Source organism: Amblyraja radiata, chromosome 8, assembly GCF_010909765.2.
Source record: "Amblyraja radiata isolate CabotCenter1 chromosome 8, sAmbRad1.1.pri, whole genome shotgun sequence".
Taxonomy (NCBI): Eukaryota; Metazoa; Chordata; class Chondrichthyes; order Rajiformes; family Rajidae; genus Amblyraja; species Amblyraja radiata.
The window spans coordinates 67,209,586-67,228,374 of record NC_045963.1 but is presented as its reverse complement, the minus strand read 5'-3'; the positions used below and the strand labels follow the sequence as shown (position 1 = coordinate 67,228,374).

Sequence of the window (18,789 nt, the reverse complement as noted above, 5' to 3'; positions counted from 1 at the left end):
CCACTTTAATTAGGTTTGTTGATTGGAATATTTGAATAATTTAATTTCTGGGGCAATAAATGATTAAAGTATAACTGCGGACTGCAGGTGAATTAATCCAAAATAAAGATAGCATCCAACAACATTGTTGCTTAAAAGAAAGGCAAAGCAAGCTGTTGACACAGTTCATGCACAGTAGTCCTCATTTAAATTGCCACTGCCCATTAGGTACGTTTTCAGTATGAACACGAAGGCCAGACACCAGCATTTTTATTCCAACAGCAAAACATTCTAACCACGATCCTGCTCACTTCTCATACCATTTAGTATCGTGTATTTTAACTAAACTTTGGCCAAAGCACATTAACAAAAATATAATATCACAAGTGAGACAAGCTGGTGTCCTACATTCCTTCCCACATCTGTCCAAAGATGTACAGGTTTGTAGGTTAATTGGCTTGGTATAAATATAAATTGTCCCTAGTGTGTGTAGGATAGTGTTAATGTGCGGGGACTGGTGGTTGGTGCAGACTCGGTAGGCAGAAGGGCCTGTTTCCGCGCTGTTTCTCTAAACTAAAACTAAATTAAATACGTCCTCAGAGCCAATTAGCCCCACTCATTTTTTGCTCTAGATTCTACTATCGGCAGTCTCATGCTCTGCAGTCCCACTCTTTTATTGATTGAAATAATAGGCCCTTCAGCCCACTGAATCCATGTCGGCCATTGATCTCCCACTCACATTAGTTCTATGTTATCCCACTTTCCCCACACACGAGGGGCAATTTACAGAGGCCAATTAACCTAGAATCCCTCGTGGTCATGGGGAAACTCCACGCAGAGAGAATCCGCGGTCGGGATTGAACCTGGGCCTCTGGTGGTGAGAGTACCGACTGCGCCACTGTGTCACATTCATGTGCTTTTTTCCAAAAGCCATTCACATTTTCCATTTAAGTAGAGATCCAATTCCCTTTGAGTATTACGGAGAACTGTGCCTCTGTCACACCTTCGATTGCACCCCCAAGTAATTGTTGAGTCCTCTGTCAAATATTTTAATTCTATTTCTCCAGCATCTGGCCTTTGTCAGTGGAAATAGAAACATAGAAATAGGTGCAGGAGGAGGCCATTCGGCCTTTCGAGCCAGCACCTCCATTCATTGTGATCGTGGCTGATCGTCCCCAATCAATAACCAGTGCCGGCCTTCTCCCCATATCCCTTGCTACCACTAGCCCCTAGAGCTCTATCTAACTCACTCTTAAATCCATCCAGTTTCTCCCTGTCCATTCCAATCAAACCTCACTCAATGACGCAGCGGTAGAGTGGCTTCCCTACAGCGCCGGAGACCCAGGTTCAAACCCGACTACGGGTGCTGTCTGTACAGAGTTTGTACGTTCTCCCGTGACCTCGTGGGTTTTCTCAGAGATCTTCGGTTTCCTCCCACATTCCAAAGACCTACAGGTATGTAGGATAATTGGCTTGGTGCATGTGTAAAGTGTCCCTAGTGTGTGTCGGATAGTGTTAATGTGCGGGGATCGCTGGTCGGTGCGGACTCGTTGGGCCAAAGGGCCTGTTTCCGTGTTGTATCTCTAAACAAAACTAAAGTAAAATGTTCAAAGCTCCCCAAAGTTTGCTGACAATACCACCATTGGAGGAGCTGCAGAGAGTGAGGAATGCTGGCGGAAGTTGCAGTGGGATGTAGAGCAGCTGCAGAGAAATGGCAGATGGAGTTCAACCTGAGCAAGTGTGAAGTGAAGCACTTTGCGAGTTTGAATCCAAGACGAGAATATACAGTTAATGGCAAGACCCTTAATGGCATTGATATGCAAAGGGGTCTTGAAGTCCAAAGTCATCATAACTCACAAGTAGAAATGATGGTTAAGAAGGCATATGCTATGCTTGCCTTCATTGCTATGGGGATTTAGTATAAGAGTCAGGAAGTCATGATGCAGCTCTGTAGGACCTTGGTTAGGCCACAATTAGAGTATTGTGTGCAGTTCTGGTTGTCCCATTTTAGGAAAGATGTGAGTCTTTAGAGAAGGTGCAGAGGAAATGTAGCAAAGTGCTGCCTGGATTCCAGGGTTTCAGCTACAGGGAGAGGTCATATAGACTGGGATTGTTTTCTCTGGAACGTTGAAGGTTTAGAGGAGACTTGATAGAAGCATATAAAATTATGAGAGGCATAGATAGGGTAGACAGTCGGAACCTTCCCCCCCCCAGTGTAGAAAGGTCCACCACTAGAGGGCATAGCTATAAGAGGGGAAAATTTAATGGAGATATGTGGGAAAATATTTTTTCTACACAGCGAGTGGTGGGGGTCTGAAACACACTGCCAGGGAAGGTAGTGGAGGCAGATACGATGGTGCCTTTAAAGAGACTACTGGAAAGGCACATGGAAGCAAGCAAGAAAGGGATATGGATCATGTACAGGCAGATGAGATCAATTTAACTTGGCATCATGCTTGGCACAAACATGGCACAAGGGTCCGTTCTTATGCTATGTTCGATGTTCTTGACATACATTTGCTTTAATTTTGCCCTCTGTTCAACACCAATGGTCAGTTTACCTTATTTTGTCAAAGTTTTATGGCTTACAGAATTTAAAATCTTTGTGATTTTAGTAGAAAATCTAGTTTTGCAGTTAAATTCAAATCCTTATAAATAGATTAACAAAAATCTACAGAGACTTATAGGAAGTAAATCTTCACTTTGAAGTGTTCAAATGTCAAGATTGAATCTAGGGTACTTCTGATTGCTCATTAAAGATAATCAATTAGAAATGTTTGGGATCACGTGCAAAAAAAATATTTTGTGCAGCAAATTATCTGTGGAATTATTTCAACCACGTGATATGCAAGGACAAAGAAAAACATTTTGAATGTGAACATTTGCCTCATCATCCTTGCCTACATTTTCTTGGAAGGAATTTTGGTTTCCTAACTTGACAGAAGTACTGGGAGTCAAGATGGAGGAATGTGGTAAATTTGCACAGGAAATCAGAAGAGCAAGGAGGAAGAATGTGAGGCCCAATAGGTTGCTGAAAAGCCTTAGATATATAGTACACTGTTAAATTCTAGTCAAACAGCGTGGAAACGGGCCCATCGGCCTAACGTGCCCATACCAACCAACATGTTTCCAACTTTCCTTCCTATAGCTGAGCAACCTGTACTGTACACAATACTCCAAATGTGGCCCATACTCCATTTGGCCCATATCCCCCTAAACCTGTCCTATCCATGGACCTGTCTAAATGTTTCCTAAACATTGTGATACTCCCTGCCTCAACTACCTCCTCCAGCAGCTCGTTTCATATACCCACCACCCTTCAGTTACCCATCAGTCTCCTATTAAATCTTCCCCCGCCTCACCTTAAACCTATGAGGTTATTTTGTGAAGCTGACTCAACGACAAGCATTGGCCTGAACACAGAGAAGTATTATTGCCCTTCTTCAAATGGCAATATGTCATAGAACATTCGAGGCATTAGCTTACAGTTTTACATTGAAGACAGCAGCACAAACGGCACAGAACTACCAGAATATTACTCTGAGACTGCTACACTGGTAGGTTTCAATGTATTACTGAGGGAGATCATGTGCTCAGTTTAGTTTAGAAATACAGCGCGGAAACATGCCCTTCGGCCCACCGTCCGCACTGACCAGCGATCCCCGCACATTAACACTATCCTACACACACTGGGGACAATTTAACATTTACACCAAGCCAATTGACCTACAAGCCTGTACGTCTCTGGAGTGCAGGAGGAAACCGAAGATCTCGGAGAAATCCCACGCAGGTCACAGGGAGAACGGAAGGGGAAGCAACGTTTACTGAAGAGGACATCTCGGATGTTCAAGAACCGAAAGCATCATCCTGTGAGTAGATGCGGCAGAAACGGAGGAATTGAGAGTAGGCAATTGTGCCTTTGCAAGAGGCAGGGTGGGAGGAAGTGCTGCGCAGATAACTGTGGGAGTTGGTAGTTGATGTCAGTCGACAGAGTGTCCCCTGTGATGGTGATAGAGAGATCAAGAAAGGGTCCCCCCCAGATGGAACAAGGATAGAGTTCCCCTGGTCCGCACCTTTCATTCTTACAACACAAGGTGACTGCACTTCAGTAGTGTATTTGGCTGTAAAGAGCTCTGAGAAGTATTGACTACATTGAAGACCATAAGACAAAGGGGTTGAATTAGGCCATTTGGCCCATCGAGTCTGCTCCGCCATTCGATCATGGCTGATCTATTTTTCAACTCTCATGGAAAAATACTACATAAAAGGCAAGTCTAGCCATCTTTCATTGTCATTCACATTACTGCCACATGTCACTGCAATTTACATCTTGGATATCTGGTCTGAGGTTCTATTTCTTTAATGGGTCCTTAGAGTTTACAGGGAAATGCTGAACAACCCTTTGGATCATTGGAAAATGAATCAGGTTTGTGCGTAGCAATAACTCCATGAGAGCTATGGGTCAGGAAACTCCACGATGCACACCCAAGTCAAAAGCCTGGAACAGCCTGCATGAGATCCTCATTGTTAATATGCAGCAATTGCAAGTGTTTTCCTGGCCATTTATCCCACCAATTTAGTTTGGTTTATAGATACAGCATAGAAATAGACCCTTCAGCCCATTGAGTCCTTGCTGACCACCAATCACCTGTCACACTAGTTCTATGTTATCCCATCTTCACATTCATATCCTACACACCGGAGGGCAATTTACATAGGGCCAATTGACCCACAAACCTGCACGTCTTTGCGATGTGGGCGGAAGTAAAACCACGCGGTCACAGGGAGAACATGCAAACTCAACACAGACAGCACCCAAGGCCACAATATAACCCGGGTCTCCAGCGCTGAGGCAGCAGCTCTACCAGCTCCGCCGCTGTGATGCACTTGTCAATAGATCATCAAAAGTTTTATAATTGTTATTTATACTGGATGAGTGAGACAGAGCTGAAGAAGAAGTGGGAGCAAGTCTCACCTGTAGGTCGTAGAGGTAGCAGAAGCTACTCTTCTGGTCGGCAGCCTTGCTGACAGCCTGCGCCAGCTGCACGGCTCCCCTGCCCCCGGCTGCCCAGTGGTCACAACGGACTGCATCATATGCACCGGAACTCTTTGCAATGTCGCAGACAAGCTCAATCTCCGCCTTGCTGTCAGTCCTAAGGAAAAGGAGAACCCATGTTATGTGGTGGAAGGAACTGCAGATGCCGGTTTAAATTGAAGATAGACACAAAATGCTGGAGTAATTCAGCGGGTCGGGCAGCATCTCTGGAGAAAAGGAACAGGTGACGTTTCGGGAAGAGACCCTTGTCTGAAGAAGGGTCACGACCTGAAACATTCCGTTTCTTTTCTCCAGAGATGTTCTCTGACCCGCTGAGTTACTCCAGCATTTTGTGTCTATCTTCATGTTATGTGGGTCCCATTTATAACATCAGGATGCTCCAATGGCCTTGCACAACCAAGATATTCTTGGAGCATAGTCGCTGGTCAACTCAAAGAAATACCAGCAGCTTGCATGCAAGTCACAAGCTCTGAAACACCAAGGCAATTGTGTGCCGAGCATGTTTTTGTGATGCTAGTTGAGGGATAAATAATGGCCAGAACACCAGGGAGAAAGCCACGCTCCTGTCACCTGCAACTCCAAATCATAGCTAATCACATCACACAGTTGTAGAAACAAGGAACTGCAGATGTTGGTTTACAAAAAAGGGACAATGTGATGGAGTAACTCAGTGGGTCAGGCTGAATCTCTGGAGAACATGGATGGGCATTGTTTTGGTTCGGGAGCCTTCTTCAGACTGATTGTAGAAGCTCCGATGATGCTTACAAAGTTCTACAGATGCACCACGGAAAGCATAGTGTTGGGTTGCATCACAGCTTGGTTTGGGAACAGCTCTGCCCAAGACCACAAGAAATTGCAGAGAGTTGTGGATGTAGCACAGTCCACCACACAGACCAGACTTCCCACTATTGACTCCATCTACACTTCACACTGCCTTGGAAAAGCAGCCAAAATAACCAGAGACGTTCCACCCAGGTCATTCCTTCCTCTCCCTTTTCCCATCAGGCAGAAGATTCGGAAACTTGAAAGCATGCACCACCAGACTCAGGAAATGCTTCTTATCCTGTGTTATTAGGTTTCTGAATGGACCTTCCCTAAGCCAGATTCACCTCTTCCCCATTGTGGACATTGGACTTTAGTCTCTGGAACAGATCCGCTTCAATGCTGAGAACTATATTCTGCATACTGTATCTTGCCCTTTGCTGTACCAAATTGTACTTGAGTTTGGCTTGATGGTATTTATGTATTGTATTATCCGTCAATGGATATAATTAAGGCAGAGGTAGATAGATTCTTGATTAGTACGGGTGTCAGGCGTTATGGGTAGGAGAATGGGGTTAGGAGGGAGAGATAGATCTTCTTCTCCTTCCATGTGGCGTGCATAGCCTAAAGTTGTTGGGCAACTTGTTCTATTTGATCTTCTGTTTGTGCACGTCGAGTTGATTGCATTAGTCAATACAGGGAAGGTTGCAATCTTCCACCCCGAGAGATAGATTAGAATGGCGGTGTAGACTTGATGTGCCGAAGGGCCCAATTCTCCTCCGTTCACTTATGACCTTATGATCTGATTTGATTGAATAGCATGGAAAACAAAGCTTTTCACTGTACCTTGGTAGAGGTGGCAGTAATAAACCCAAACCGAGGCACAAACTCATTTGTGAAATAATGACTGGAACCAAACAGTTTTTTCTAAATGTGAGGGAAACAACATCAACATCTTTTTTTGCCTCATGTCCTAGTTATATTTTCCAACATTCCAAGCATCTTTTTACATTAAACAGGATACGCATTATGTTATGCTCCGCTATTTTTCATCGAGAAAAATACTTTAAATTGTAATTGCCATCTACATGCTGGTTGTCTTAAGTCAATTAAATCCCTGATAAAAATCCTCTCGGGCTATGATCAAATTCCCTAATCCTCTCCACTTTGATGTTTGCAAATATAACAAGCTTTGGCATCTTGGTTCGGCGCAAAGAACAGAGACAGGAATCAAAGTTCAGAGACCTCATCCTCCAGTCAGCAACTTCATCCAACGTTGTTAGGACACATTGAACACTCTGCACCTTCTCTCCAACACTCTACGGCACAAGAACAGGCCGTTTGACCCACAACATCTGTGCCAAACACCATGCCACATTAAACTAATCTCCTCTGCCTGCGCGTGATCCGGATCCCTCCGTTCCTCACATATCCATGTGCTTATCTTAAAGTCTATTAAACGCCACTATCGCATCTGCCTCCACCAGCCCAGCAGGGTGTACCAGGCACCCGCAACTCTGTGTAAAAAAAAATTTCCATAGTGCATCTCCTTTAAAATTTCCCCCTCAAATCTTTAAGCCATGCCCTCTAAGTCAGTGGTTCTCAACCTTTTTTCAGTGATGTACCCCCTGTGAAATATTTTTTCAGCCAAGTACCCCCTAACCATCGCAAAAATATAGGCCTACATATATGTAGGCCTATATTTTAAAATCTCACGTACCCCCTGGAGTGCCTTCACGTACCCCCAGGGGTACGCGTACCCCCATTTGAGAACCACTGCTCTAAGTGATAAGAACAAAATTGGAACATTTGGCCATCAAGTCTGCTCCACCATTCAATCATGGTTGATCTATCTCCCCCTCCTAACCCCATTCTCCTGCCTTCTTCCCATAACCCCTCGCGCTCGAATCATTTTAATATTTCCACTCTGGGAAAGATTCTGACCATCTACTCGGCACATTGCTATTGCATACTTGAAAGACCCTCAAGGCCTGAATTTCTAGGTTACTCAGACAAATCACCCTGCTGAAATAAATATTTCAGCAGCTTGACACATACGTTAAACTTTGCTGCAGAGTGTACCCCAGGAACCATGCTCGAATGGTACATTCAGTGCAGACTTTACAGCTGAAAGTTACTTGCATTGAGAACTAAGCCTCATGATGAGGGACTTGATCAATTGCCAATGCCCTAGAATGTCCTTCAGAATTTGTTAACTCATGTCTGATACGATTTGAAAGACCTTCAGTCATAATCTAAGAGTCCTCTTAATTTGCTTAATAAGCTGACTGATGCATACATTTTATCTGTCCCCTCATATCTATCTTTAAATAAAAAACATATTACAGGCAATTTCTCCAAAATTCAAAGCCACTTCTTGCTTATTATCTAACAATGAAGCTTTAAGAAATGGATTCTGGTATTAGCTACATGGTTTAATTCAAATTAATGGATAATTCAAATTAGTTTTGATACTGAAACCAAAAATAACTTGGAATCATTAGGAGCAGACTCTTGGACAAAGACCGACTTTTTAATTCACTGCAGCTCCAGTGCAAATTTTAAATAATCTTATTAAAACTGAATTGTTTTTGCCAAAATACTGTCCCTTGAAACTTGTATTTCGGCACGTTGACTTAGAACGAGCAACAACATGGTGTCTTTCATAAAGGGACAATACAGAACATACTGGTACAGTGAGTGGCGCAGCGGTAGAGTTGCTGCCTTACAGCGTCTGAGACTCGGGTTCGATCCTGACTATGGGTGCTGTCTGTATGGAGTTTGTACGTTCTTCCTGTGACCGCGTGGGTTTTCTCCGGGTGCTCTAGTTTCCTCCCACACACTAAAGATGTGCAGGTTTGTAGGTTCATTGGCTTGAGTAAAACTGAAAATTGTCCCTAGTGTGGGATAGTGTGGGGTGGGGGGGGGTGATCGCTGGTCGGCGTGGACCATGTGGGCCGAATGTTTCTGCACTGTATCTCTAACGCAAAGACATGAAACTACAAACACATTCACCGACAGACGACCAAAACCTTATTCAAAGAGGTGGATTTCAAGAGCAACTGAAGTGCAGGTTTAGGGAGAGATTTTTGTAAGGTTAGGAATCAGATGGTTTAAGACACAGCACACAACGGCAGAGTGAAGGGGATACAAGAACACAAGAGTTTGCAGAAGATTATAATATATTCTTGGAGAGGAACAGGGAAAGATGTGATCTAAACTGTATATTTTTAAATGCACGAGTTTTGAAGTGTCCGAAGGCAAATCTTTGAAGTCTACATGATTAATAAGATTATTAAAGCACACATGGCTCTGGGTCCATAAAGCACCAATTTAGCATTGGAGTAGAGATACTACCATGTTACAGACATTCCCTTTGCTCCCTCAACCTTCTCCGCAATTTGAAACACACCCACTTCCCATTGCTGCGGAGGTCTGATAAAAAGTCAATGACGCAAACCACTGCCTATTTCCCCTCCATAGATGCCGCCTGACAAGTCGAGTGTTTCCAACATTATCCGCCTTTAATCAACTGCGAATCATTGTGTCCAGTTCCAGGCATCAATTAAGGATTAAAAAAAAAGGCAAGGGCTTTCAAGAGCCAGCAGAAGATATTTACGAGAATGTTTCAAGGCATGAGCTTGGGATGGGGAATGGGAAGGAATTTAAAATAGGGTATGGAAATAACAATAATAAACCACATTTCTGGAGTGCCTTTCACAATCTCAAAATATGCCAAAGCAGTTGCATATAGGAAGAAAAAAACAAACATATTTTTGCTATGAGCAGACAGGATTTTGACCACAATGCCTCATAGGATTATACGTGGATATTCAATTGTAGCCTTCAAAGGGGAGTTGGAGAAACATCTGGCAAAGGAACAGGGGTGTGGGAAGTGGGACCAACAGCATCTCCTCTTCAAAATCAATGGGTCAAGTAGCCCTCTGTGGTTTACCATTTCATCACAGGGAGGGATGAGACAATGGGTGAAGTTGAACACAAGGGCAGAGGATTTTAAATTCAAGGCACTAATGCAAAGAGAAGCCAGCAAGCACAGCAGTGACCTGAAAGATTACAAATAACATCACTGACGTTAGCTGATCGCTTCTGGCTATGCAGCGTCTACAATCATTGTGGTTTAAATATGTCACCAACTCTTGTTTAGATCACTTTACTTGGACACAAAGGGTTTTAGAGGAATCGCTGCCTCAAAAGGGGAGCCAGCATCATCAGAGACCCACACCACCCTGGCCACACTCTCATTTCACTCCTGTCATCGGGAAGAAGATAGAGGAGCCTGAAAACTGTAACATCCAGGTTCACGAACAGCACCTTCCCTACAGCCATCAGGTTATTAAACATTACTACCTCCAAATAAGCTATGAACTACATAGACTTGGAGGCAGTGGTTTTTTCATTTTGCATTGCTATAATTTGTTTGTTGATTTTATGTGCATGTATGAAGGTAAGTAAGTATGCTGCAAGTAAGAATTTCATTGTTCTATCTGGGACATATGACAATACAACACTTTTGACACCAGCTCCAGTGGACCCTTGGACGACAGTCAGAGGGGAGTACAAAGGGCAGAACCGACACCAATGCGGCCAGAAATTCCCCGGGTGGGATGAACCCAAGTCTCAGCACACAGCACCTACTTGAAAACGTTGAGGGCGACCACGACCGGAATGCCGAAGAGCTGAGCGATTTGGATCTGTTTCTGCAGGTTACAGCACCCGTCAGCGACCAGCGGCAGGTTCTGCAACAACAATCACACAGGCAGATGCATTAAATACAGCAGCTGCTCCAAACACACAGGTCAAACAGGCACTGCCGAGAACGAGGGAAGCGTAGCTAATGTTTTAGGTCAACGATCGCCCCTCAGTGCAGGGAGGTTAGAAAATGAACAAAAGGGCAAAGCAGGTATAAATGTGAGGGAGATATATGGCAAGCGGTTAGGGCTGCACAGTGGTGCAGTGGTACAGTTGCTGCCTTATGCCCATGTCCCACTTAGGAAACCTGAACGGAAACCTGAACGGAAACCTCTGGAGACTTTGCGCCCCGCCCAAGGTTTCCGTGCGGTTCCCGAAGGTTTTTGTCAGTCTCCCTACCTGCTTCCACTACCTGCAACCTCCAGCAACCACCTGCAACCTCCGGGAACCGCACGGAAACCTTGGGTGGGGCACAAAGTCTCCAGAGGTTTCCGTTCAGGTTTCCTAAGTGGAACAGGGGCATTACAGCAACAGAGACCCGGGTTCGATCCATGGGGCTGTCTGTAAGGAGTTTGTACGTTCTCCCTGTGACCTGCGTGGGTTTTCGCCGAGATCTTTGGTTTCCTCCCGCACTCCAAAGACGTACAGGCTTGTAAATTAATTGGCTTCTGTAAAATTGTAAATTGTCCCTAGTGTGTAGGATAGTGCTAGTGATTGTTGGTAGGTGTGAACTTGGCAGGCCTGTTTCTGCACTGTATCTCTAAAGTCTAAATCTACAATTGGTTTAATTATACCTGGCCTGTGGAAGATCAGCTCTAACCACCTAATTCTTATAAACATTCCGCTGTCTCCCACTGTTGGACTCCGTGAACAGATTGATCCAAATAAGGGCAGGTATGGGGCTAGTTTGAGGTTGCCAGTGACACCATTAACACCTTGTGTTCAGCATGTGTATTACAAATGCATTCTTGGACCAATACTGAACAGCAACAGGCGTCAAATGAGTTGGCAAAGACAGTTGAATTGAAAGCAAAAAACGTTTTAATTGATTGAATGATTGAAAGATACAGTTTAGAAACAGGTCTTTCAATCTACACAGGCCATCTGTTGATACTAGTTCTATGTTATCCCACTTTCTCATCCACACACGACACACCCGGGGGAATATTACAATCAACCAACAAACCCGCATGTTCTTGGGATGTGGAAGGAAACCAAAGTCCCGAGGAGGAAACCCACACCGTCACAGGTAGAACATGCAAACTCCATACAGACAGCACCTGAGGTCAGGACCTGGGTCTCTGGGGCAGTGAGGCAGCAGATCTACCAGCTGTGCCACCCTTATTTTCACGGATTGATACTTGGCATTTGTGAAGTTGCCCAATATACAGGTTTAAAGGCAGCTATCAAGTAGAGTCAAGTTCTAATTTAAAGAAAAAAATTTGAAAGAGAAAAATTAAAAAATGTTTCAGTTTCGCTTCTCGGCTTGACAATTTCTGATGGAATAAGGTGGTGAAGTACAGTGGGCGTCACGAGTGAGTGTTGGGTTGCTAATTACATCCGCAATCATGATGGACATTCTGAAAATACTACGCAGTAGGGCCAGAACCTCTAAGCCCGCAATGTCAACAGTGCAACATCCTTGACAGAGGTATACCAGTAAATTAGTCCCACGGCACAAGCAGAATGCTATAGACACAGCGAAATGATCCCACAAACAAGGAACCAGATCAAAACGGGCACCACACCAGTGCCAGGCAATGGGCATTGACAAAGAGAGAATCTAACCACCTACCTTTGACATTCAATGGCATCAACTTTATAATCCCCCAGCACAAACATTCTGGTATCACGACCGACCAATTGATCACAGGCACTGAACCGGCAAGTGAGCTCAGAGACTGGATATCCTGGGGCAAGTGTCTCAACAAAAGCCTTTTGCTGTATATCTCAGTAAATGTGACACTAATAAACGTAAACCTCTTGGTACCACAAAGCCTTTCAGTCATTGGCATAGAACATGTCTGGAGTGCGGTGGAATAACTTTTGCTTGCCTGGTCGAGTGCAGTTTCAACACAAAGAATTGAACCCACTGCACTGCATGTTTACCACCCCTGCCACCAATACACCATCTACTATCTGCAAAATGCACTGCAATTACCCGTCCATGCTACTCCGTTAACTCCTGCCTAGCCGGCAACCTGCACCACTTGAGAACAAGGGCAACAAGTGCATGGAAAGACTACCATTAAGTTGTAATTTAAAGAAGCTGCAGGTTTCCCCCATGTCACAGCACCCTGACCTGGAAATATATCGCCAGTCTTTCATCCATGCCCACATTCAGGATTTTAGTCATATATGAGACTGCAATCTTGCACCATTTTGCTAGTTTGCATTTGTCATTATATTAATTGTTATATTTCTCATTACTGTATGTATACTGTTTATCTGTGAGCTTCATGTGAACAAATAATAATGTACCTCAATAACCTCAATCTGAACCCGACTTTAAATTCAAGCAGCTTTCAGTTCTTTATGAATTCTCAATATCTACTTACAACTTTAAAATACTATTTTGGTGGATTTTATCTGGTTATGTGGGAGGGTTGTTCCTATTTAGACTCCAGTGGTAAACGTAGCAACATGCAGATCTCCCTGGCTTACAGTCTGCTCTACGGTCTGCACACACAAACAAGTGTTTGTGAGACCGGTGGGATGGTTTTACTGGCTGCTGCGGGGCTGCAGGCATCTTCTGAAAGATTGATTGAATGGTACAGCTTGGAAACAGGCCCTTTGGCCCACCGTGTCCACGCCAAGCATCGATCATCCGTTCATACTAGTTCAAGTTTGAATTTATTGGCACATGCACCAATTAAGGTACAGTGATATTTGAGTCACCAGACAGCCATACTAAGTGAAAGGCAACAATACACGCGGCCACATAAAATAAAATTTAGCAAAAGATTATAACATAGTTCTATGTTATTCCACTTTCGCATTCACTCCCGACACATTAAGGGCAATTTAGAGAGGCTAATGAACCTACAAACCTGCACGTCTTTGTGATGTGGGAGGAAACCGGAGCACCCGGAGGAAACCTAGGCAGTCACAGGGAGAACGTGCAAACTCCACATGGACACCGCCAGAGGTCAGAATCGAACCAGGGTCTCTGCCGCTTTGTGGAAGCGGCTCTATCAGCTGTGCCACCCCTTGATGTTCAACTAAACACCGTTTTTAACTACATGTTGCCTTCGGTTGGCTTTTGTATTTAAATATGTTGCTGTGCAGCCCCATTCATTTCCGACTTGCAAACTGTTCGGCCTACAAATGGTTCTCAGGACCAGAACTCTGTCATAATCTGGAGGAGACCATTATGCCATGGACAAGGCACAGAATCCAAGATTAATTAAATCACCAAGAAAAAGTGAAGCATCTCTTGGTCACCATAGAAGCGTACCCACCTCCTTGGTGTACTCTTTCGCTAGGGGCTTGCCCGCAGAAACCTGAAAGAGAACAAAATAATGATAGTCATAAGTTTAAATACTTGTCCAAGCATAGAGGTAAGATATTACATTATAGTACATTACAAAAGCCATTTTTGCTTGTAATGCAATTGAGAAACATAAACCACATCAGTGGAGACAATTCAACAGAACTGGTTTTACATAATGCCCCCATCACAATGACGCAGAGACAATCTATTGGGCCAGGGTACATAAAGCTTCTGCTTTTATCTAATAATGTCCTGGATTGACTATATATTCACTCAGGGTGGCCAGCTAGCTTCTCAGTTTAACATGTCAACTATAAAACCACACCACTCACCCGAGACCTAAAATGAAAAGCCAAGGCCAACCCCTCCTCTCCCCCCAAAACATAGAAACCTTTCCCACACCAGCTTTTGCAGAAAAATGGACCAATTTGCAAGGCTCCTTGTTCATCACCGTTGATCAAATAACAGACAGTGACACTGAGCAAATCCTGATCTGTAGAGGCATGACATGCTCTAATCTGACACTCTCAGTCAAGCCTCCAGCCCTCAGTCATTGCCTAATCTGTTCAATACTCCAAGTTCATTCTGAAATGCAACAATAGCATCTCAAACATATTTCTTCTCTCCTTTAAGTATAGATGGCTAACGGGCTTGTCTCACTCCAATCAAGCAGCTGCCTCTCTCACTTCCACGGTCATCAGGATGAATGTCCACAAAATATTTACCTTGTCGTCTCTTCTCACACCTACAAAGCCACCTCTGCTCCCCCAGCCCTGCCCTGCTGATCTATCTTCCCCCCCCTTCCCCCCCCAGCTCTCGCCCCCTTCCCAACCTGTTTCTCATCCCATCTCTGCTCACAAACTCCATCAGGAGCTGGCATGAGTTCTCACCCGATGACACTTGGCTAGATTGGTTCGCTGACTGCCAACGAGCCGAATACGATCGCCTGCTAAATATTGGCAAAACCAACCCCATCATCAGTGGTCCCCATCCCAAAATGTCCAGCCGTTACCACTCCCAACAATCTTCTGGGGAACTACCCTGGATGGACCATGGCAGGTCAACCTACAACTGCAAGGTTATACACAGAGATTCAAATCTGTTATCTCCAATAACACCAGAGCTGCCCACTTCCCCCTTTATTTATGTCGCAACCCCATCCTTGTCCCTACTCACCATCCTCTCATCTTCTCATCTTCTGCCATTATTTGATTGTTCTAGACCCCCCCCCCCCCCTCCGACTGGCCCATCCCACACTCAATTGCCAATCCAAGTTAACCAAGGAGCTCCTCTTTCAGTGAAGCCTTTAAGCTAAATGTATTTCCCTCATCAACAAGTCCAGCAATGGCTTTGTTCCTCCTCATCTCTAAACTCCTCTGGTTTATTGACCCTCATTCATTCCTGACCGCTTGAGCAATCGGGACCTTGAAATTCTTCCATCAGTGGTTGGTAAATCCCCAAGCTCCAGAACTCCCTCACTCAATCTCTCCCTCTCACTTGCATGCTTTCCTCTGTGTTCACTCCTCAATACCCACCTCGTCTATCCAACAACTCCTTTGCATGGCTCAGTGTCAAATGTTATTTGTAATTATTTGTTTGATGATCTTTATGTTTTGTCAGGTCAGGTCGGGGGGGGGGGGGAGTTCCCCCGCCACGGGTACTATGTAATCCCGTGCTACCTGCTCCATGGTCGGATAATCGGCGACTAAACCGTCTCCTTACCTGGTTTGCCAGGTGAGGAGGGGGCTGTGGACCCCCAGCAGGACCAAAAACAGGACCTGTCAAAGGGCGGATGAGCTTCTAGCGAGCCAACAGCCATCCACACTTCAGTAGAAGTTGCGACCACTGTTGTACATAGCATTGTAAGGCACACAAAAAGGTGTTGTTCAAACTAATTCCCATTGCCCTGAATCACGCTTCAACTATACCCTTCTTACTCAGGCAAAGCACAACTGGCAAGAGCCTAGGGTTGGTAATTACTACCTCTTAGCTCGAGACTCCGTCAACTGGTGTCCATTCAGGGAACTGTGGTTGGCCACTCGGCATTTCCCAATTCACTGACAAACTGGCAGCAAAAACATCGAGAACACAAGACAAAGCACTGGAGTAAATGTGTAGGAAGGAACTGCAGATGCTGGGTTATATCAAATATAGACACAAAATGCTGCAGTAACTCAGCAGGTCAGGCAGCATCTCTAGAGAAAAGGAATAGATGACATTTCAGGTCAGAAGTTCTGATGAAGAGAAAATGTGTAAAAGACTGTCTGAAGGGTTTTGACCCAAAATGTCACCTATTCTCTTTTTTGACAGAGATGCTGCTTGACCCGCTGAGATACTCCAGTATTTTGTGTCTATTTTTCCAGTGTTGGAGTAACACAGCGGGCCAGGCAGCATCACTGGAGAACATAGATAAGTGATATTTCAAATCAGGACCTTCTTCTCGAAGAAAGGCCCAAAACCAATAAGTCACCTAGTTATGATAGACACAAAAAGCTGGGGTAACTCAGCGGGTCAGACAGCATCGCTGGACAGAAGGAATGGGTGATGTTTCGGGTTGAGACCCTTCTTCGAGTCACCCATCCATGTTCTCCAGAGATGCTGCCTGACCCACTGAGTTACCCATAAGTTCTAGGAGCAGAATAAGGCCATTCGGCCCATCAAGTCTACTCATTCATTCATGGCTGATTATATCTACTACAGTACTTTGTGTCTTTTTTTTAAGCAATAACATCCACTTGCCCAAAAGACTTGGTATTCAAAATTTTAGCTGCCATATGCAATTGTTTGCATCTCTGCAAGGCGTTAATGTAAAAAAAAAAAAAAAGGCAGTCCTGGACGAATTGAGCCTGCACAATTTAATGAATGGCATAACAACACTGAGTGGCCATGTAGGAAGGAACAGCAGATGCTGGTTAAACCGAACACTGGGTGGCTAACTGCCTTCCCCACGTTTACTCACACTGGGACCGCCACCGTGCATCTTCAGGGCTCGGATTGTTGCCACAAGCACCACCACGTCAGGCTGGAGCCCCGAGGCCCTGCACTTGATGTTGAAGAACTTCTCCATCCCAATGTCCGCACCAAAGCCAGCCTCAGTCACTGAAAGGCAACACACTGATTAGACCGTCCAGAAGGCAAAGATCAAGCAAAGCCTGGATTTTAAAATCATCACCTTTTAAATCAAATACTCCACATCCTGTGTATCCCTCTGAACTTCATTCCCGATCTGACTTCTTGAACACTGGCATCAAACTTGAGCCACTCAGCACCTCGTGTTTAATTAGAAATGATTTTGTGAAGGTCTGTAAAACCAGACATACTTCAGACAGAAGTTAATGCAGCTGAGCCTGTTTCACCATCTAATGAGATCATGCTCGATCAGTCTCGACCTCATCCATTTGTCTTGGCTGAATATTTGTACTTCAAAAGGTTTCCATCAATCCCAGACTCAAAGTTAATCTAACAGCATTTACTGCTATTTTTGTGGGCACGTTCAACATATCTGAAAGTAACAAGATTTTTTATACTTGTCTCCTGTCCACCCTAATATTGATTTGGAATTAGCCCCCTCACCCTAGACTCCTTCATCAGTGAGACAGGTTTCCAGCCATCCTACTGTTTCCTTCCAAATTCCTAAAGATAAATTAACCACAGACAATCTAGGTGTACATCTAGTTTGGATAACCTCTTCAAATGTGAGGTGTTGCATTTTGGGAAGTCTAACCTGGGCAGGACCTACACAGTGAATGGCAGAGCTCTGGGGAGTGTGGTAGAGCAGAGGGATCTAGGAGTGCAGATGCATGGTTCCTTGAAGGTGGAGTCGCAGGTAGATAAAGTGGTCATCAGCCAGAGTATTGAGTATAGAAGTTGGGAGGTCATGTTGTAGTTGTATAAGATGTTGGTGAGGCCGCATTTAGAGTATTGTGTTCAGTTCGGGGCACCGTGTTATAGGAAAGATGTTGTCAAGCTGGAAAGGGTACAGAGAAGATTTACAAGGATGTTGCCAGGACTAGAGGGTCTGAACCATAGGGAGAGGTTGAGTAGACTAGGCCTCTATTCCTTGGAGCACAGGAGGATGAGGGGTGATCTTATTGAGGTGTATAAAATCATGAGAGGAACAGATCGGGTGCATGCACAGAGACTCTTGCCCAGAGTAGGGGAATCGAGGGCCAGAGGACATAGGTTTAAGGGGAAAAGATTTAATAGGAATCTGAGTGGTAATTTTTTCACATAAAGGGTGGTGGATGTATGGAACAAGCTGCCAGAGGAAGTAGTTGAGGTTGGGACAATCCCAACATTTAAGAAACACTTAGACAGGTACATGGATGGGACAGGTTTGGAGGGATATGGACCAAACAAGGACAGGTGGGACTAGTGTAGCTGGGACATGTTGGCCGGTGCGGAGAAGTTGGACTGAAAATCTGGTTGAAGCCACACTGTATTACTCTACGACTCTAAATAGCCCAACCTTGACAACATGATGAAAAGCCTTCATGTACTCCCTCCATGGTTAACACCCTCCTTCTAAGGTTCAGTGCATAGAACTCTATATTGTGTTCCAGAAATCAGTGCATATTGTGGTTTAATTGAGGCTTTGCTGCAAGACTTCCTCCCCTAACATTATTTCCTTTATACAAGACTACTGTCTTCTAGTGCATATACAGTTCCCCAAATTTACTTGGTGCTCTATCCTTCTAAACTTTCACCAATCTTTATATGCAGACAAGAGCATGTTGACATCAAGATTCAAATATTAATCTGAGCCATCAGCAAGCAAGGATATATGGCA

General features: G+C 44.5%; 1 protein-coding gene across 1 annotated transcript in view; it reads right to left on the bottom strand.

Annotated features, from left to right (window-relative positions):
• Window positions 1–18,789, bottom strand: part of mthfd1l (methylenetetrahydrofolate dehydrogenase (NADP+ dependent) 1 like) — a 189,319-nt gene that overhangs the window by 56,661 nt on the left and 113,869 nt on the right. Inside the window, exons 21-24 of the mRNA XM_033026140.1 lie at window positions 16,960–17,099; window positions 13,969–14,010; window positions 10,454–10,554; window positions 4,955–5,132 (exon numbers count right to left, since the gene is read on the bottom strand). Coding sequence (XP_032882031.1) covers window positions 4,955–5,132; window positions 10,454–10,554; window positions 13,969–14,010; window positions 16,960–17,099 — 461 coding nt within the window. The remainder of the gene's footprint in view (window positions 1–4,954; window positions 5,133–10,453; window positions 10,555–13,968; window positions 14,011–16,959; window positions 17,100–18,789) is intronic.